This window comes from Sitophilus oryzae, unplaced genomic scaffold (assembly GCF_002938485.1).
Source record: "Sitophilus oryzae breed Bouriz unplaced genomic scaffold, Soryzae_2.0 scaffold_1624_pilon_pilon, whole genome shotgun sequence".
Taxonomy (NCBI): Eukaryota; Metazoa; Arthropoda; class Insecta; order Coleoptera; family Curculionidae; genus Sitophilus; species Sitophilus oryzae.
The window spans coordinates 976468-997817 of record NW_022146308.1 but is presented as its reverse complement, the minus strand read 5'-3'; the positions used below and the strand labels follow the sequence as shown (position 1 = coordinate 997817).

Genomic DNA, 21350 nt, shown 5'->3' with positions numbered 1-21350 from the left:
AGTCAAGAATGTTCCTTTAAAGGAAGTTTTGTAGATTTTTTTATTGAATATGCTTTACTGAAAATGCGCCCCTCTCGATATTGCGCTGAATCGGTCGCTTCACCGATTCACGGTAGATCCGGCACTGAGTAGTATTTCAGAAAGCACTTAGTAAAACACTCCGTATATGCCTGTATTTGTTTTTTATGACTTTTTCTAAACTTACTTATACTTGCACGACAAATAAAAATCATACCTACTCGTTAGTGAGTGTTTATGATATTAACTTTTGTTCTCTACTGTATGTAGGGAAATGAGAAGTTATCAATAAAGATAGCGGACTTTTCAATAACAAACTAACAGTTCAAAGTATTTTATGCGAAGCTAATTTAATGTAAGCATGTTGCTGTTTACTGTACAAATTGTTTTATTTCTTTTATTGGCACAAGACCAATTAATTAGTTGTAAACATATTCAACTAAAAAATAAAGAAACTGTCGCTAGATATGGGAGAAGCTTAGATTTGTTGATAAACCAACAAGAATCTACAGAGTAAGTAAATAGACATGAGATACACATCTTTGATCATCTAAAAAAATGGCGATTATTTAAATAATTATAACTAATTGGTTCTTTTGTCTGATATTTTAGTAATATTCCATTTATTTTTATTCCAGAACGAGTAAATCAGACACCCAGCTGAGATTATTTCCAGATGATAAGCAAAACATTGACCTCAATGAATTATTTGATAATTTTAAAAGTCAGAAAACAGAGAAAATTATATCAGAGCAAAAGCAAGTATATTTTAATATTATTAAATATATTGATTCCATCAGCAACCTTTAAATAATAAGCCTCCATTAATTACTAATAGAGACATAAAATTGTTAAGTTCAATACGCGATGACAGAAAACTAAACTAGAGATCTGCACGGGCCGGGTAGCCCGAACGGGCCTCAGGCTCGGCCCGGCCCGACCCCGGGCCTCGGGCCGTGTCGGTCTTGAACTGTCAATAGGGGTCGGGCCCGGGCTGGGCCGGTTCCGCACTTTAAAAAAACACAACTTTGCTTCTGTACATGTTCTTGAGACACCTTGTATTATAACAGGTATTTTTAGGCTATGTTTATGTTTACGTTTTTTATTTTGCGTATACATACGTATATTTGTAATTTTATTTTGATCATTTTATTTTAATGGTTCGGGCCGGGCTGGGCCGGGCCGGACTAGTTTAAAGTTTTAACTTTCCACAAACCGGGCCGGGCTTACAAAACCTACTTCTCTTCTCGAGCCGGGCCGGGTCGGGCTACAAAAAACCGGCTCGTGCAGGTCTCTAAACTAAACAGCATAGGTATCATAACAGTGAGTTAAATAAACGATTTTGAGCCACTCTGTAATCTCATACTGTTTCCGGAATCCCCATGATGAGAGCCGAATTTGAAACACCCAGTATATACAATCTTCAATACGTGTAGATGTAGATGTAGATTGTATGGGAGGGGGAAGTTAATTACCGTGTCTTTGTAGATCTATTAACTCATCATATACACAGTCAGGGCTTTTACAAAAGACAGTATCTGAGATGGTTTTACAGAGGGCAGTTCTCAATCTCCGATATCAGTCGTACTCTGTTGTACCAAAAGTTTATAGGACGAATGGTTGTCATGAGGTGTGCTGGTGTTTCCCCACAGAATCTGGAATTCGCCGTTGTTTCTTAGCTTCAACCCCTGTAGCTCAGCAATATAGGTAAAATATTATATTTACATATTGGCTCAACGATGCACACGACAGATTTTTTTTAATGGCCCAATATATATTATTTATATGAATCCAATATTAAAGATACGGTTAAAAGGTGCATATTCTATATAGATACAGAAAAATAGTGTATCTTTTATATATATTACTAATACTGGGCGGTGTACTGGGTTAATATTACATATAAATATAAATACTATAGTTAGGTACTCCTAAATATGCTTTGCGCGTGTTGGAACAATATTGGATAAATATTGTATAAAAATAAAAAAAAAGTAAAAGGTGCAACTCTTATATATTACCAATACTGGCTAGAAATTGCCAATATTGGGTCCATATACAATATTTTACCAATATAGAATCAAATGTTGAGCCAATATAGTGTGCTACTGGGGAATCTACTGAGGTGTTCATTGAGGAGACAATGTCTTGTTAAAAACCCCCTGACAATCCGAAGATTGTCCTTCCTAGAAAAATCTTTGACTTTGCTCGGTCGTAAGTTCTGAGAAATTTGTTCGAGTGTCTTAGACTGTTGGAGGATTCCTATTCAAAGTTACGGATGGGGTCTTCCGGGTTCTTGAGTTCCTTTGCCTTTGAGCTTTTTCTTGGGCAGCAGATCTGTTCTGGTCCAGTTAGCTATGTGTTCGCTCATTTTCTAGCTAGATCGTTTGCTTTTTCATTACCTTATATCCCTTGGTAGGCTGGCACCAAGAATAGGAGAACTTTATTATCTTGGGGGACTTTATTACATTGGGGGAAGCTGAACAAAAGAGGACAAGGGAGTAAATTCTTTTTTTCTAAAATGATGATTTTCTATAAATTCAATTTTTTATTTCAATAAAAGGTAGTAAAAAATAGTGCCGGACTTAATTTTTGTACAGGGTGGGTCAAACTTTATCCCTTTTGTGCTAATTAGTACCACAAAAATAGGAACATACCTATACTTAAGATAGAATTAAAATTTTCTGTCATTTTATTTCAAACGTACCTAGATAGTTTTCTGTCATATTTTGACTGTCGTTTGTCGAATTCGTTTATAATTCTCTCAATGATCAAACTATATTACAGATGGGCCGGGGTTGGAACCTTTGGTGTTACAACAGCGAAATAAAACACCAATTCACAACAATACACGCAAAACACACTTTACTTACCAAAACACGTCATCAGCAGAGGATTAAAACTGTAAGTTGTAATCATCTGTTGATGATGCTAACATGGTTAGCGAAACGTGCGTCCAGTGCAAAAGTAAAGTTTTTTGGTGTCTTGTAATTATGTGTGGGTGTAATGTAATTAGTGTTTTATTTTACAGACCATATAACTACCAAATATTTGTATTTGCATTATAAAACTTTTCTATTAATTATAATTAATAATTATTAATAAAATTATATTTTCAGTATGAATCATACTCAGACCGGCCACATATTCTTCTCAAAAGCACACTGTCCTAGAGGTGAAAGTCTTATTAAAATAGGATCCAAACTGGTTTGTAAGAAAGTCTGGAATTTTTATAACTATAGATAATAGTCTTAATAATAATTTTAAACTCCTAAAAACTAATATATGTGGCAATAACAAAAATGTAATAAAGGAATATTTCAAACAGTAAAATATACTTAATGTTTGAATTATAATAATATTATTAATTAATTATTTAATATAATTAATTAATATTTACCGTATATCGTATGATTGAAAAAATAGGCATTAAAACTGCCGGGGAATAACAATTTTGGCGATTATAATTTTGGCGAGGTCAACCTCTAGACCTGATTTACTTTATTACTAAAAATTATATTATAGAGGCATATACCCCCAAAAGGCCAATAAATAGTATATTGAATTTAGGTAAATACGATATACCCGGTATATACCCAATCATACCCACGTTTTTAATTTAATAAGGTATTCTAACAATTTTTAAAAACAATTTGTTGTTAAATTAAAACTATTAAATTACTAATATCCCTATTAAAAAATAGGGGTTGATCGTAGAAGGGTGAAAATTTAGGGTTGCATGTATTTTTTAATGCCTCATCATAAAAATATCAAAAAAATTGTCCAAAAAAAAATTGGGGTGGGCCACCCTTATCCCACTTAGGGGTATAAAAAATAGATTACAATACCTATTCTCAGACCTACTAAATAAACATATAAAATTTCATCAAAATCGGCTGAACCGTTTCGGAGGAGTATGGTAACAAAAAAATTAAAAAAAATAACTCCTATTTAAAAATAGGGGTTATTTTTTGTATATTCTGGGGTTGATGGTAGAAGGGTAAAAATTTAGGGTTGTATGTATTTTTAATGCCAAAACCTAAAAAAAATAAAAATAAAAAATTTTGTCCAAAAAATTAAAAAGTGGGGTGGACCACCCATATTTTAAAGGTATAAAGAATAGATAAGAACCTATTCTCAGACCTACTAAAATAAAATTATCAAAATCGGTCAAGCTCTTTCGGAAAAGTATAGTTACAAAAAATTAAAAAAATAGGGTAGATGGTAGAAGGGTGAAAATTTAGGGTTGTATGTATTTTGAATGCAGTCATAAAAAAATAAAAATAAAAAAATTTCAACATTAAATGCCCTCAATACCGGTTTCGGAACCCTCTCCATCATCAGGTGAGCTTGGGTTTATTCCACAAAATAACAAACATAGTGTGACTTAATATCTTAACTCTACTTTCCAATAAGTCGGATTTAGATACTCTGTGCTGTGTTTGTCATTCCAGCAAAATCAGACGGATAAAACGGTACGTGTAGACGGAACTTTATTAGTATTCCTCACAAATTTTGAAATGACATTGACATAGTTACATTTTGTTTACCCAAAAGCAAGTCGACTAAAAAAATAATACAAATCTAGACCAGATTTTAATTCTTTTATTTTGTCAATATAAGTATAACAATCCTTTAATAAGAGAAAAAACAATCTCAACTAAAATTATGGCATATGTTCTGGTCAATTCGCTGACCATAACTAAAAAGAGTCATCTAATCATAATAATAATAATTATTATAATATTTCAATAAAAATTACTTGTATTTACATCTTATACATACTATTCTATATAAAATAATGTAACCTTCATTTTTATCAGACTTTTCTTAAACTATAAAGTAATTTAAATATATTTTAATGTGAATTGCCCTAAACAGACTACAATAATAATATTCAATTTGCGTTTTTCTCTTCTTCATTTAGTTTTCTACGTTTCGCCCTTATATCTGCCATAGTTTGTTCTATAGATCTAACATCCTTTTTGTTTTCACTTGGTACTAAAAATATAATGATCAAAAATCAAAAAAATAATCACAAATTAATTTGCTTACCAAATCCATATGATTTATTCGTTTCTGTTTTCCTTGCAGCTTCCAAAGCTGCTTCTTGGCCTATAATATGAGCATATTTATCTTTATAATTACTATTTGGAATCATCTTTTTTGGCCTTTTTCTCTGTTCAGATTCCAGAGCCTCTATTTTATGCTGTTCTCTCTAAGAAAATATATAAAAATCAAACACATTTAGATCTAATTTTGTTAAAATTTACTGTTTTAATTAGTCTTTGCCTGATCTCTTCATTCCATGGTTCTCCGCGTCTTCTAGCTGCAATTTCATCTTCACAAGGTGCATTTTCTCGTCTATATACTCTTATATATCTATCAATACCGTCAATACCAAAAGCATAGGACAATAACTCTTGTGACTCAGCTGCTTCATGTCTATTAGTAAAATCGAATGTAAGTAGGTACATAAAACATTGCATAATATATCCCAACTTACACTATACTTCGATGTATTTGATCCATTGCATCAAACTTTAGCATGATATTGTTGGAATCACTAAAATGGCTCACCAGTTTAGCTTCTACCCTATCTTTAAATCTTTTCAGTCTTTCCTGGTCTTCTTTTTGCTTCTTTTCAATTTCTTCCTTTTTTTCTTAACAAAGAAATATTAAATTTAATACAAAAATTGTTAAGTATATCATAAATCTTCATTTCACATGGTAGATATCAAACAACTAACTATATAGCATTCTTACTTTTTAATAATACACGTTCTTTTTCGCTTAAGGAGGGAGGTTTGTCCATAGCCTGCATTATGGACCCTAATAAATCCATGATCACCTAAAAATCAAAATAAAAACACAAATTAATGAGGAGAATAATGCAACATGCAAATATTACTCAATAAAAAATGACACTATTGCTATACTTGTTTATTTTTGTTGTTGTCTTCGTCATATCTTTGTCTAATAATTAACCATAGATTATATTTTGGACTCTCTTCTTTTGATTAATCTTTTCTGGACATTGGCTGAATGACCTACACCTCTGGCCTAGAGTTGATCCAGGTAAGTTCCACTTCTATATCTCTGTTCCATACACATATAACTAAAAGAAGAAGAACATTACTTTTAATCTGTGGATACTGTTCTTTTAAGACTTGAAATACGAAAAAGAAGAAGAATGATTGTGGCGCTATTATAGAAAAAGTGAGAAAATTTTGAACTAGAGGTTTTCCAAGGTTGCCAGATATAAACAGAATCCTGTAATTAAATCAATATATTTGTAAGTTCAAAAAACTATAATATTTTTTGGTTCAAAGGTAGTAACTGAGTGGCTGAGTAAGTGACTTTCCTAAACGGTCTATTTTTACACCCAAAAACAATCAGCCGCTGAGCAAAATTCTCAGCGGTCGACGGTCGGTCAGCCGCTGTGTTCCCTGAACGAGCACATTGATTAGATTAATTTTAGTATTTTGTTAATATCTTGGCAACATTGGAAACATTTTATTTCAAAATTTCCTCACTTTTTCCACAAAGGCACCACATTCATTCTCCTTCTTTTTTGTGTTTTAGGTTTTAAAAGGAGTGTAACCATAGAATAAAGCCCCGTTCTCAGAACAGCGACTGTCGCCAGCGACACGTCAAGAGGACCAATGAGATTTGTACAAAATTCAAACAGCTGTCAATTTTAAATTTAGTACAGCTCCCATTGGTCGTTGAAGTGTCAATCAGATGTCGCTGTCGACACGACGCAGTTCTGTAACCATAGAATAAAGCCCCGTTCTCAGAACAGCGACTGTCGCCAGCGACACGTCAAGAGGACCAATGAGATTTGTACAAAATTCAAACAGCTGTCAATTTTAAATTTAGTACAGCTCCCATTGGTCGTTTGAAGTGTCAATCAGTGTCGCTGTCGACACGACGCAGTTCTGAGAACGGGGCTTAAAGCCCCGTTCTCAGAACAGCGACTGTCGCCAGCGACACGTCAAGAGGACCAATGAGATTTGTACAAAATTCAAACACCTGTCAATTTTAAATTTAGTACAGCTCCCATTGGTTGTTTGAAATGTCAAACTGTGTCGCTGTCGACACGACGCAGTTCTGAGAACGGGGCTTAACAGTAATGTTCTTCTTCTTTTTTAAACTTCGGGTTTGAAACATGGACAACCACAGATAAGATATACATTTCCTCTTCTATTTTTTTTAATGGATTGAACTTAAATAGTTCATTATGCCAGTGTCGAGAAAAAATTGATTAAAAGGAGAGAGTCCAAAATTATAATCTATGGATAATTGTTAGACAAACACTACAACAAAAATAAATAAATAATAGCAAAAGCCAAAGCAAAAGCAGAGAAAAAACTCTTTTACGACATATTATATATGATCGAGATCTTCTTCTTCTTCTTTTTCACAATGACCACGCGCCTTTCGACGGTCAGTCAGAACATATGATTGAGATAATCTCGATGTTAAATTAACTATTATCTAAAAAGAAGAAAATTTGTAAGGTTATAATTTTCTTTCAGATTTTTGAAGGATTATTTTTTAAAATATCAGTTTTACAGAAAAAGCGAGCAGAATATACTTAAAAATACTGATTATTTTTGTTATGGAAACAAATTAATTCTATCTGTGGCATATTGTCTAGTTTTGAACAAATTTAAACAAGGTAATCTAATATAATTTTTTGAATTAAAAAAACGTACAATTTAACAATCCAAACAGATGCCAGCAGTACCTGGTGGCGTATATTCTCAGCAGGGTCCTTCCTGCTTCGACAAAATGAAGACGGGCTTTCTTTTGGGCTTCTGTGTAGGTATGGCTAGTGGAGCATTATTTGGAGGCTTTTCGGCACTAAGGTAACACTTTTTATCAATTTGCACACCTTTTAACTGGACAATTTTACATTTTTAGGACTGGACTAAGAGGTAGAGAGCTAGTAAACACAGTTGGCAAAGTAATGCTGCAAGGAGGTGGTTCATTTGGGACATTTTTAGCTATTGGTTCTGGCCTTAGGTGCTAGTACTCGGAAGACTGTTGTATAAAGTGGGAAGTTTTATTTTTTTTCCTGATGTAGATATTAATACACTGTATTTGTTATTAGTAATAAATTCATAATAGTTGTGAATGGAATATTTTATTAACGAATGCTTTGCAAAAGCAAATTCAAACATAGCTAATAGGAAAGTCTATAAGTAAACAGGGTTATTCAAGCTATGCGACATATTGCGAGTATTGTAGTCAAATTATTAGATTTTTTTGGGAATTGTGAGTGATTGATCATTTAAACTATTAGAGCTACAATTTAAAATTATTTGCAAAAGGTAGAGTGTCACCGATAGTCATTTCCCAGCCAACTGGACGCCGTTTTTTCGATCACTACGTAGTATTATTTATATTATTGCAACACAAAATTTAGTAAATAAAAAAACTTCAGCAAAATACCTCGTTGTAAAAACTTAAATATGCCTAAAAAAATTGGATATTTTTTTTGTTTATTCCCCACACTACACTTTTTGAAAATAATTTTAAATTGTAGCTCTAGCAGTCCTCCAACGATACCATCACTCACAATTTCTAAAAATGTAATCATTTGACTACAATAAATATTCCGTGTCATATAGCGTGAAGAATAACCTTGTACATTAGAGTGTTCGTTATTTGCCAAGTTGATCTTTTTTGCTGCCGCCCTCTGAAATTTTAGTGTTTGCTCTAAAAAAATTATCCAACGTAAATAAGCTCTTAATTTTTGATTTAAACCGTGGCGGAATCATTATACTTTTCCCATTTATATAACATGGGATTTTCTGACCTTTTCATTTATTTTTTATCTCCAAAGCAAATGAACCTACAGCCTCGACAAATACATATTTTAATACAAAATTTTACGCTCTATAAAAAGGTCTCTTTAGTTTTTTCCATAAAAACATTCCTTTAAAAGTTATTCGCGGTCAAAGTTATGCACATAGTTTATAATCAAATTTTTCACTTTAATCATTCACTGCAAATTCTTATTGCACCTTTTGATTTTGACTAAAAAAGGATCTAGAGCCATACTTTTTTCAATAAAACAATATTTCCTTAGCAACTTTAATATGGAAAACTAATATTTCGCCCTCTATGATCAACTGATCAAAACCTTATCAAAACTATAATTTAAGGTTATTGTTTCATCGCCTTTCAGTGTGCAATAACTTTGACCGCGAATAACTTTTAAAGAAATGTTTTTATGGAAAAAACCAAAGAGACCTTTTTTGTAAAGCTTAAAATTTTGTATTAGAATACTGTCTCGAAGCTGTAGGTTCATTTGCTTTGGAGATAAAAAATTAAATGCAAAAGGTTAGAAAATCCCATGTTATTTAAATAGTTTCTTTAGTTTTTTTTTTGGAAAAGTTTCGTGACCCTCCCACGGTTTAAATTAAAAATTAAGAGCTTGTTTACGTTGGATAATTTTTTTAGAGCAAAAACTAAAATATCAGAGGGCGGCAGCAAAAAAAAATCAGCTTGGGAAATAACAGACAGAACTATACATATAGAGGTATAAGAAAATGAAAACTGAAGATTTATCTTACTTAATTGTGTGTAATTAACAGTAAATTTAAAAACTATACATACATAACATTAAACATAACCTATACAATATAAATATAACATTAAATTATATAAAGTATATTGAAATTTCAGTTTATTTTTTACGATAATAATTGGTTCAATACAGTGACTCGCCAACCAATTTAAAAAGTTAAAGCAAAGCAGAAATGTCCCATATTTTAATGACTCTATCCTGGCCAACCGTTACCAGTTTTTTTGACGTTTCGTCGACATTCATGCCGGTAATATTATGTTTAGCATCATGAAACGTTGCTAAGGATGGTCTTCTATAAAGAAAAAATGCTTAAAAAACCCAAAATATCGTTGTTTAGATCAAAGACATCTAATTAAAGCGGGGACGCCAACACACCATTCATAAAACACAATTTGTTTATGATTATACATACAACACTTTTATGTAAGTTAAAAAGAGATGGATAAATAAATATGACAACGCTGTTGAGTTTCGTGCGCATTTCTTTCTTTTAGATTTATTATAAAGGGGTGTCCTGTTTTTTTTATCAACAATCGTAAAAGGTAATTATAATTTAAATTTTGATTTAATATCAAAATATAATGTAATAAATCTATAAATATTAATATACAGGGTGGTCCGAACTGTATTCCGGAAACTTCGGCAGCATATTTTGCAGATAAAAATAAGTAAAAAAGTTCGTATAAATATTTGTCCTAAAATGCTTAGTTTAGGAGAAACGGGGTGTAGAAGTTTCATTTTTATTTCGATTTTTTCCAAATAATATATGAAATAACGTAAATATTTGGATGAAAATTGGTGTCTGAGAGTTCTTTGACATGAGAAATTTGATTTTAATGTCAATACGACTCCTACTTGTAGAGGGCGTCACCTACATATTTTTAACTGGTTTGAAGAGTAATAACTTTTAGTCCGTACCTGTATAAAACTACTGAGCAGGGGCGCATATACGGGAGGGGTATAATGGGGGTAATTACCCTTCCCAGGAAGATATTTATAAATAAGAAAATATGGTATAAATTAATAAAATATTTTTATATAAATAAAATTGTCACAAAAAATAAATTAATAATGTCAAAGTAGAAATCCCGAAAAATGTAAGCCATATAGTCACAATACCTTATACCAAAGAATATTATAGTTTTAAGAACTCTCGTGTGGAAGCTTTAGTGATTTGTCATACGGTGGCGCTTTTGAACATAATCGAAGCCTGAAAATGCTAATATTTTAAATTTTGAGGACTACGCGCGGCGATATTTCGTACGGTGTTGCCAAACATATTTTATTTCTCGATATTTAAAGAAATATGTATTGATTTTATATTTCGTATTCTATAGACATGAGGCATCCTAAGGCTATAAAAACGTAGCTATGAAAATAAAATTTTAGATTTTTAATTTTTTTGTACCTTCTAATAAAAATTACTTCTATTCCAATAAAAAATTAACTAGTATGATTATGTGTTATCTGTGCTAGTATTAGGAAACTGGAGTAAATACAGAGAATATTAATTAAGGGGAGCTATATAACTAAGATGAGCACTACTAAGTAATTTTTTAAAATTCGACCCATAAGGGGTCGAATAACTAGATAAAGGGGTGTAATTATACAAAAAAAATATGTATCTACTAGGAGTATGAAACTTTTGCACAGATGTGGCGCATTTGAACATTGATAAGCGATTTTTGGAAATGTATAGCCTAAGGGTAGTGAAACTGGGGGGTGAAATTTTGTACAAAAAATGTTAGTTCTAGGAGTATGAAATTTTGTACAGAGTTTCCTTAAGTGACGAAAGTGAGTACCCAGAAGCTAATTTTTGACATTCATCCCCTAGAAATAAGGGATGAAAATTTGTACAAAAGTTTGTTACAATCGGTTTTAGAAGTATGAAATTCTGCACAGACGTTCCTTATGTAACGTAATTTAGCACTAAGTAGCACTTTTTGGAAATTCGCCCTCTAAGGGTGTGAAATGAGGGGTGAACGTTCTGAAACAATTCTGTTGAAGGATAAGGGGGTAAAACTAGGGGTGAAAATTTGTATAATTTTTTATGTAAAATCCGTTCTAGGACTAGGAGTATGAAATTCTGTTCAGAGGTCCCTTAAATGATGAAAGTGAGTACCTAGAAGCGAATTTTAGGCATGCATCCCCTAAAAAATAAGGGATGAAAATTTGTACAAAAATTTGTTAAAATCGGTTTTAGAAGTATGAATTTTGCAGACGTTCCTTATGTAACGTAATTTACCACTGAGAAGCAATTTTTGGAAATTCGCCCTCTAAGGGTGTGAAATGAGGGGTGAACGTTCTGAAACAATTCTGTTGAAGGAATATGAAAATTTGCACAGAGGTTCCTTATGTAGCGTAATTGAATAATTAGAGCGATTTTTGGAATTCATTCCTTAAGGGGGTAAAACTAGGGGTGAAAATTTGTATAATATTTTATGTAAAATCCGTTCTAGGACTAGGAGTATGAAATTCTGTTCAGAGGTCCCTTAAATGATGAAAGTGAGTACCTAGAAGCGAATTTTAGGCATGCATCCACTAAAAAATAAGGGATGAAAATTTGTGCAAATATTTGTTAAAATCGGTTTTAGAAGTATGAATTTTGCAGGCGTTCCTTATGTAACGTAATTTAGCACTAAGAAGCAATTTTTGGAAATTCGCCCTCTAAGGGTGTGAAATGAGGGGTTGAACGTTCTGGAACAATAAATTCTGTTCAAGGAATATGAGAACTTGCACAGAGGTTTATTATTAGCGTAATTGAATAATTAGAGTGATTTTTGGAATTCATTCCTTAAGGGGGTAAAACTAGGGGTGAAAATTTGTATAATTTTTTATGTAATATCCGTTCTAGGACTAGGAGTATGAAATTCTGTTCAGAGGTCCCTTAAATGATGAAAGTGAGTACCTAGAAGCGAATTTTAGGCATGCATCCCCTAAAAAATAAGGGATGAAAATTTGTACAAAAATTTCTTAAAATGGGTTTTAGAAGTATGAATTTTGCAGACGTTCCTTATGTAACGTAATTTAGCACTAAGAAGCAATTTCTGGAAATTCGCCCTCTAAGGGTGTGAAATGAGGGGTTGAACGTTCTGCAACAATAAATTCTGTTCAAGGAATATGAGAATTTGCACAGGGGTTTATTATGTAGCGTAATTGAATAATTAGAGCGATTTTTGGAATTCATTCCTTAAAGGGATAAGGTAAAAATTTGTATAATTTTTATGTAAAATCCGTTCTAGGACTAGGAATATGCAATTTTGTACAGAGGTCCCTTAGGTGATGAAAGTGAGTACCCAGAAGAAAATTTTGGACATGCACCCCCTAAAAAATAAGCACTCCCTATAAAACAATTAAAAAAAAATTTTGTCTAAAAAAAGTTGGGGTGGACCACTCTTAAAAAATAGATAACAACCTGGGAATAGGTTGTGACCAAACCAAACCAAACCAGACCTACTGAATATACATATAAAATTTTATCAAAATCGGTCTATCCGTTTCGGAGATGGTAACAAAAAATTAAAAAAAAAACAACCCCTATTAAAAAATAGGGGATGATGGTGGAACGGTGAAAATTTAGGGTTATTTCTATTTATTAATGCCAACTAAAAAAATAAAAACATTTTTTTCTTTTCAAAAAATAAAAAATGAGGGTGGGCTACCCTCTCGGCTACCCTTACCAGATAAGGATATAAAAAATAGATAACCTATTCTTAGACGTACTGAATATACATATAAAATTTTATCAAAATCGGTTAAGCCGTTTCGGAGATGGTAACAAAAAACTTAAAAAAACAACCCCTATTAAAAAATAGGGGATGATGGTAGAACGGTGAAAATTTAGGGTTGTTTGTATTTTTTAATGCCAAATAAAAAAATTAAAATATTCTTTTTTTCAAAAAATAAAAAAAATGGGGGTGGGCTACCCTTATCACTTAAGGGTATAAAAAATATATAACAACCTATTTTCAGACCTACTCAATATACATATAAAATTTCATCAAAATCGGCTAAGCCGTTTCGGAGATGGCAACAAAAAAATATAAAAACAACCCCTATTAAAAAATAGGGGATGATGGTAGAACGGTGAAAATTTAGGGTTGTTTGTATTTTTTAATGCGAAATAAAAAAAATTAAAATATTTTTTTTTCAAAAAATAAAAAAAATGGGGATGGGCTACCCTTATCACTTAAGGGTATAAAAACAGATAACAACGTATTCTCAGACCTACTGAATATACATATAAAATTTCATCAAAATCGGTCAATCGGAGATGGTAACAAAACTTAAAAACAAATCCCTATTAAAAAAATAGGGATGATGATGGAACGGTGAAAATTTAGGGTTGTTTGTATTTTTAATGCCAAATAAAAAAAAATTAAAATAATTTTTTTAAAAAAATAAAAAATGGGGGTGGGCTGACCCTTACCACTTAATGGGTATAAAAAATAGATAACAAACCATTTTCAGACCTACAATAATATGTTATAATAAAATGTCATCAAAATCGGCCAAGCTGTTTCGGAGATGGTATCAAAAACAACCCCTATTAGGAAAATAGGATGATGGTAGAACGCCAAAAATTCTAGAGTTGTTTGTATTTTTTAAGGCCAAATAAAAAAATATTTTTTTTCCAAAAATAAAAAATGAGGGTGGGCTACCCCTTATCAATTAAGGGTATAAAAAATATATAACAACCCTATTTTCAGACCTACTCAATATACTTATATAATTTTACTCAAAATCGGCCAAGCCGTTTCGGAGATGGTATCAAAACAACCCTAAGAAAATAGGGATGATGGTAAAAGGGGCTTGCTCCAAAAACAGCCGTTTCGGAGATGGTATCAAAACAACCTCTATTAGAAAAATAGGGATGATGGTAAACGGTGAAAAATTTAGAGTTGTTTGTATTTTTAAGGCCAAATAAAAAAAAATATTTTTCTTTCCAAAATAAAAAATGAGGGGTGGGCTACCCTCCTCGGCTACCCTTATCCCTTAAGGGTATAAAAAATAGATAACAACCTATTCTTAGACGTACTGAATATACATATAAAATTTTATCAAAAATCGGTTAAGCCATGTTTCGAGATGGTAACAAAAATCTTAAAAGAACAACCCCTGTTCAAAATAGGGGATGATGGTAGAACGGTGAAAATTTAGGGTTGTTTGTATTTTTTAATGCCAAATAAAAATTAAAATATTTTTTTCAAAAAAAAAAAATGGGTGGGCTACCCTTACTCACTTAAGGGTATAAAAAATAGACAACAAACCATTTTCAGACCTACTCAATATACATAATAAAATGTCATCAAAATCGGCCAAGCTGTTTCCAAAATAGCCGTTTCGAGAGATGAGAATTAAAACAACCCCTATTAGAAAATAGGGGGATGATGGTAGAACTATAGAAATTTAGAGTTGGCTTGGTATTTTAAGGCCAAATAAAAAAATTATTTTTTGTTTCCAAAAATAAAAATAGAGGGGTTACTCCTCTCTCGGCTACCCTTATCACTTAAGGGTATAAGAATAGATAAATAACTTATTCTAGATCAAAAATGAATATACAAATAAAATTTTATCAAAATCGGTTAAGCTGTTTCGAGATGGGTAACAAAAATCTTAAAACAACCCCCTGTTAAAAATAGGGATGATGGTAGAACGGTGAAAATTTAGGTTGTTTGTATTTTTAATGACAAATAAAAGAAAAATTAAAATATTTTTTTTCACAAAAAATAAAAAAATGTGGTGGGCTACCCTTATCACTTAAGGGTATAAAAACAGATAACTAACGTATTCTCAGACCTACTGAATATACATATAAATTTCATCAAAAATCGATCAAGCCGTTTCTGAGATGGTAACAAAAAGAAACCCCTTATTAAAAAATAGGGATGATAGTAGAACGGTGATAACTTAGGGTTGTTTGTATTTTTAATGCCAATAAAAATATTTTTTTTTGCAAATAAAAATAAAGGGCACCCTTATCACTATACAAAAAATATATAACAACCTGTTTTCAGACCTACTAATATAATGGTTACTCTCTCTCGGCTACCCTTATCAAAGTTAAGGGTATAAAAATAGATAAATAACTTATTCTTTTAGACGTACTGAATATACATATAAAATTTTATCAAAAATCGGTTGCTGCTCTTGGAGATGGTAATAAAAATTAAAAACAACCCCTATTAAAAATTAGGGATGAAAGTAGAACGTGAAAACAGTTATTTGTATTTTTAATGCTAAATAAAAAAAATAAAATATTGTTTTTCACAAAATAAAAAATGGGGGGTGGACTACCCTTACTTAAGGGTATAAAAAATATATAACTACCTATTCTCAGACCTACTGAATATATAAAATTTCATCGTAACTGAAGGTTTGCTCGAGGAGTACGGTAACCAAACCACCCAAAAACTGTAACACGGGAATTATATAGATAATATTATATGAAAACTGCGGAGTGCGGAGAGCGGAAAGACTGATTATAGCAATAGATGAAATTTAAAACTATAATTTAAAACTATTCAAGAAAGTACACACAAAACAAGGCAACGCCGCGCGTCTATTCGATCAATTCCGAGCAAAATAGCGAGGCTCCACGAAGTTGGGGCCTCGCTCGCCAAAGCGAGGCCCCATCGACAGGTCAGATTTTGATGCCAGACGAGACTTCTAGGGTATTAAGATATTCTTTGCTTATACACAACACCTTAATAGCGAAAATTTAAGTTAATCTATTACTATATTTAAATATTGCCACTACCCCTCCCAGACTCAATCTCTGGATGCGCCACTGCTACTGAGTAAAAATATATACATTTACGACATTTTTTAAGTAAAAAATGTCTTTTGGGAAAAATCGCTACCAGTAATGGTTCTCGAAATATTTGGAATTGAAATTATTAATACCTGTCATCATTGACTATTTTATTCATCATTGACACAAATTAAACATGTTGACTAAATAGTTATTAGACTGAAATCATAAATTTGAAATGTTTTTGTGCAAAAAGTTCAACAGGGACTGTTTAATCATCATTTCTTCGCAGAAAAAATTGTAATTAATTTAAAAAATAAAATTTTTCCAAATTTATTATTTCAGTCAAATAACTGTCTATTCAACGTGTTTATTTTTGTCAATAATGACATGTACTGACTATTTCCATTCTAAATATCTTGAGAACTGTTACTCTTAGCGATTTTTACCAAGAGTCATTTTTTACGTAAAAAGTCACGGAAATGTGACGGAAAGTCACACAAACACCGCGCGGCAACACTGTTGAACATAATTTGAGTAAATTCATAGTAAAACATTGTAAAAACCATATAACGCAATCCGCAGAAATTTATCACCATCGCATTTTTTTGAAAACGATGTTTGATCGCGATAAAATGTAAATAGTTTTGTCTCCTTTAAGTTAGATGTCTTTGATTTTTAGATAAATAAAACTTACTCGACATCTTTAATTGAAGTATGGCAATGCTCACAAACTCTAACAGCAAATTCATAGCCCATTTTCGGTATGGTCACTCTACCCTGTGAACATTTCTCGCAAATAGCCTTGCCACAATATCGGCAGTGATGTTGTCGTAAGCCAAGTTGACGCTGATCCATCATAGCTCTAAGATATAACTATCAGTTAATTTGTGTCATTAAAAAAATAATTAAGTTATTAGTATTTCCCGAGGTATTTCTGAGTATGTGTAGGGGTCATTGAAGCCTACAAATGCTAACTTTTAATAAAGAATTGACATTACTAAGCTTTATGCAGATTTTTAGTTAACCTTTAGGGAGCTTTTAATTAATTCTGAATTTTTTATATTAACCCTTTAGAACGGCCCTGGCCAAATAACTTGGTGTACTCTGGTGTCAAATAATCATTGGTTCAAAATGTTTACTTTGGCAATGGTACATAGATCATAGCGAAAATATCTGTATTTTTCAGTTTAAAAACAAACCGCCAAGTCTTGGTTAGAAAGTGTCTCTAAAAAAATTAAAAGTTAAAAATAGTAACTTATTGTCTTATACAGGGTGCGTCGGGCATTTGTAGGGTAATATTTTAACTTTTACAGGGTGGCTCAAAAGCGTGTGTGGGTTGGGATGATTTTTTTAGCCGACCATACCAACAGGTATGGTAGGCTATTAAGATCAGCAAAAAAAAGTTTTTTTAATTTCACTCAAAATGAGTTATTTGGGTCATAAATGACCTAAATACAAAATATTCTCATGGTGTCTGTCTGTCTGTCCGTCTGTCTGTAACACGATAACTCAAAAACCGCTAAACCGATTTTAACCAAATTTGGCACAAAAATACTGTGGCACCCGAGAATCTGACCATTAGTTTTTGGTGGGGGTGGGGGGTTGGTAAGGGGATATGGGAGGGGGTTAAAAATTTAAAAAAATCGTAACTCCAAAATTACAGAAGCTAGCGAAACGCGGTTTTCAATTTAAGATTAGGAATAATATTTGCAACAAAATTTGTAATAACATCAAAATCAGTCAAAGTCGCAGTTTTTGAGATTATTGAGACGTATTTTAGTATGGGCGGCTATACATGCCTTCCGGCGCAATTTTTTTTTAAATGGAATACCTTTTATATTATTGCGTTTTTGGTTTCCTTAATTTTTGGCAATAATAAAACTATAAGATATGTCGTGAAATCAAATCTATGCTAGGTACTTACTATAGTTGGCCTGATCTTAAATTATACAGGGAGTCGAAAATTCTATGCCATTAAGAATTATTGTTTTTTTTTAAATGGAGCTGTTTAAATGTTCTGTATATTATTTTGTTGTTAGATCAAAAATTAAACAATTTATATTTTTTGTATCAAATATTTCAAAATGATTAACGGTTTCAGAGATATTCGCGGTATTATTTAAAAATAACGGCGAAACCGTTAAAAATTTTAAAACTAACAAAAATATATTGACTGAGTGTTCCATTTAAAAAAAATGAAGAAAAAAATGTTTTATATTTTAGAAAGTTTGGCATGGAATTTTGAACATCCTGTATAATTTAAGATTACGATATTTATAATAAAGTAAGTACAGACCAACTATAATACGTACCCAGCATAGTTTTGATTTCAGGACACATCTTATCTTTTAATATTAAAAACAAGTTAACTTTTCTTGTATCTCTGAACTTATAAAAACAAATTTACTAATATCTTAGGACTATGTAACGTGATCAAGAAGGAAGCCAAAAAATGCAATAATATACAGGATGTTCCATTAAAAAAAATTCCTTATACGCTCATACTTTTTTGGACCCCTGTAGCAGTTAGAAACTATTTTTTCATGAAATAGACAATAGACCGAGTATATACTTTTGAAATGCACTTACAGAAAATTTCTTTTTTATAGGACTTAGTATATACAGACGCCCTGTTGCAGGTCCCTGTTATACAGGAAAGAAACAATAAAAACAGTAAAATAAGTATATGAAAAAATAAAAAATCTTGCTTTTTCCTAAGAAAATTAATTAATTTTTTTCGCCTTTTCCCAGTACTAACCTCAAATTCCAGAAAAAGGGCCTTCCACAAAGCTGACACACATCTGACTCCTTCCAATCCGGTGTTTCTTGTCTAGGCTGGTTCATATCCCAAAAAACAATAACACCATCCTCTCCAGCACTGATTAATTGTTTGGTAGAGTCTGAATAATGCAAAGCCGACACCTACAAAATTTAATTAATTAGCAGTTAAAATTAGCACCAACAAAATACAGCACAGTAATTCCATTTTTAAGTCTTACTTTATTATGATGACCTTGTAGCTCATAAGCGTTCCCCTGTTGGCCTCCAATATCCCAAACAATAACAGTGTGATCAAAGGAACCGCTGAACAGCATCTGCCTGGCAACATCCCAAGAAAGTGACCGGATCGAACCAGAGTGACCTTTTAGGGTGGTTATGACAGTGGGTCCGTTATTATCTACCTTAAGCATAGTTATTTGACCTGAGTAATCGCCTATGAAAGCGTGTTTTGACTGTGCATCGAATCTATGATTAAAGTTAAGGAATTTCTCAATGCATTAATTATTAATAATATTAATTAATAAAATACCAATAGATATCAAATATTAAAACACACTTTAAATATTTATAAGAATTTAACAATTTTTTAAATACACTTAGGTGCAAAATGCACCTATGCGTATAATCATTTTTTGTTCTACATTTTAAAAATATTTTAAATATAATAATTTATTTATATTTAAAATATTTTATTTTATTTTTATAATTTATAATTATCGATATCAAAGAAGGATACTGTAAAGCTGTACACCAAGCTTCAGCATTGTATGTCCCAATATTTCGACCTGTTTGAGTACAATTATATGAAAATACTTTATCTCTCCCAACACTGAGTACCCATTCACAATTAATTGAAAATATAATATCGGTGACTCTGGCCTGATGAGCTAGGTACTCCCGTACTGGCATCATTCTATTAAAATCAGACGCAAGAGAAAATTCTGATACAGTTCCATTTTCTTGTCCTATAAAGAGTTGTCTTGTTTCCACAGTGTAATAGACAGAAGTGGTACCGCTTGGCATGTACTGGCATATACTCGGCCAGTATTGACCTGAATCTCTTTTTAGCCATACCCTCACAGTCCTAAAATATAATTAAATTCTTTAAAATACCTATTAATGACAACTATATGCTAGTGACATCTTTGTGATATACTAATGGAGTGGAATATCCATTTAAATAATAGAAATTACAGTGTTACTTTTATACTATGTTGTAATTTCAATAAATATTAAGAAGTCTGATAGTAGATAGTACAGACTAATTACAGTCCTAAAAATATAATTAATTTCTTTAGATACTTTGTGGTATATTAATGGAGTGAAATATTCTTTTAAAATACAGAAATATTAATAGTTTATTTATGATGTGATTTCAATAAATATTTAGAATTCCATACTCTCTCTCACAGTGCTAAAAATATAATTAATTTCTTTTTAGATGCTTATTAATAACAACTGTGATAACAACTTACTTGTAACGCCTTTGTGATATATTAAGAAAGCGAAATATCCTTTTAAAATACAGAAATTTATATTTTTACTTTACACTACACTGTGATTTCTATAAATATTTAGAACTGTATTGTATAAACATCCAAATACCAAGTAATTAAAACAAATTGAACTGTTTAGATCCCCAAAACAGTATACAAAGATTAAATAAAAGACAAATAAAAGCAGTTAACGATAAAATGAAACGGGAGGAAATAAGAAATTTGGATAACAAACAAAACAAGTAAGAAGCTTGACTCACTTATCATCCGAGACACTGATAACACCGTCTTCTCCTGGAATAATTACTGCTGCGTTTATTTCATCGCTGCACCCATCTAGTTTGGCCAGAAGGACGGGCTTTTTCGTTGTACAAAATCTATCGTTAGTTTGTGTAGCCGGTTTGATTTCCGCTGCCATTTTTTAATTTGATATTTTTTAGAAACTGTTCGAGACGTCAAAATAATTTGACGTTTTTAGTTAAAAATTCTTCCTCGAAAAAAAATATAGCCAAACGACGCAGAAAACCATAGATCAGTGAAGATTTTATGTTGCTACAATGACCCACCCACGGATTATTTGCCGAATAGTCCTGGCAACTGAGAAATTAAAAGAAAATAAGAAGAAAGAACTACAGATTTTATTAATGATTTATATATGATTTCGCTTTTAATTTGCATTTTAAGGAATATTTTAATT

At 31.7% G+C, this 21350-nt stretch overlaps 4 protein-coding genes across 5 annotated transcripts; 2 read left to right on the top strand and 2 right to left on the bottom strand.

Annotated features, from left to right (window-relative positions):
- The first annotated feature begins 332 nt into the window (after nt 1–332).
- LOC115880456 lies at nt 333–3355 on the top strand. Its single transcript, XM_030897663.1, has 3 exons — nt 333–531; nt 657–776; nt 3138–3355. The coding sequence occupies exons 1-3, from the start codon at nt 380–382 to the stop codon at nt 3262–3264; spliced, it is 399 nt and encodes a 132-aa protein (XP_030753523.1). The 5' UTR covers nt 333–379; the 3' UTR covers nt 3265–3355.
- A 1248-nt stretch (nt 3356–4603) lies between these two features.
- Nucleotides 4604–5968, bottom strand: LOC115880455 (sperm-associated antigen 7). Of its 2 annotated transcripts, XM_030897662.1 has the most exons (6): nt 5930–5968; nt 5785–5869; nt 5525–5681; nt 5292–5463; nt 5074–5236; nt 4604–5019 (listed from the first exon to the last, which is right to left on the bottom strand). In XM_030897662.1, the coding sequence occupies exons 2-6, from the start codon at nt 5861–5863 to the stop codon at nt 4916–4918; spliced, it is 675 nt and encodes a 224-aa protein (XP_030753522.1). In that variant the 5' UTR covers nt 5864–5869; nt 5930–5968; the 3' UTR covers nt 4604–4915. The 2 variants fall into 2 exon arrangements, with proteins under 2 accessions (XP_030753522.1, XP_030753521.1); XM_030897661.1 differs by lacking the exon at nt 5930–5968 and having other exon boundaries at nt 5785–5923.
- A 1562-nt stretch (nt 5969–7530) lies between these two features.
- LOC115880457 (reactive oxygen species modulator 1) lies at nt 7531–8161 on the top strand. The gene is made up of 3 exons (XM_030897664.1): nt 7531–7702; nt 7759–7892; nt 7948–8161. Exons 2-3 carry the CDS (start codon nt 7759–7761, stop codon nt 8054–8056), a joined length of 243 nt encoding a protein of 80 aa, XP_030753524.1. The 5' UTR covers nt 7531–7702; the 3' UTR covers nt 8057–8161.
- A 1440-nt stretch (nt 8162–9601) lies between these two features.
- LOC115880465 (WD repeat and FYVE domain-containing protein 2-like) lies at nt 9602–21071 on the bottom strand. The gene is made up of 6 exons (XM_030897672.1): nt 20914–21071; nt 19894–20241; nt 19376–19622; nt 19135–19298; nt 17071–17238; nt 9602–9911 (listed from the first exon to the last, which is right to left on the bottom strand). The coding sequence occupies exons 1-6, from the start codon at nt 21069–21071 to the stop codon at nt 9776–9778; spliced, it is 1221 nt and encodes a 406-aa protein (XP_030753532.1). The 3' UTR covers nt 9602–9775.
- Between the last annotated feature and the right edge of the window lie 279 nt (nt 21072–21350).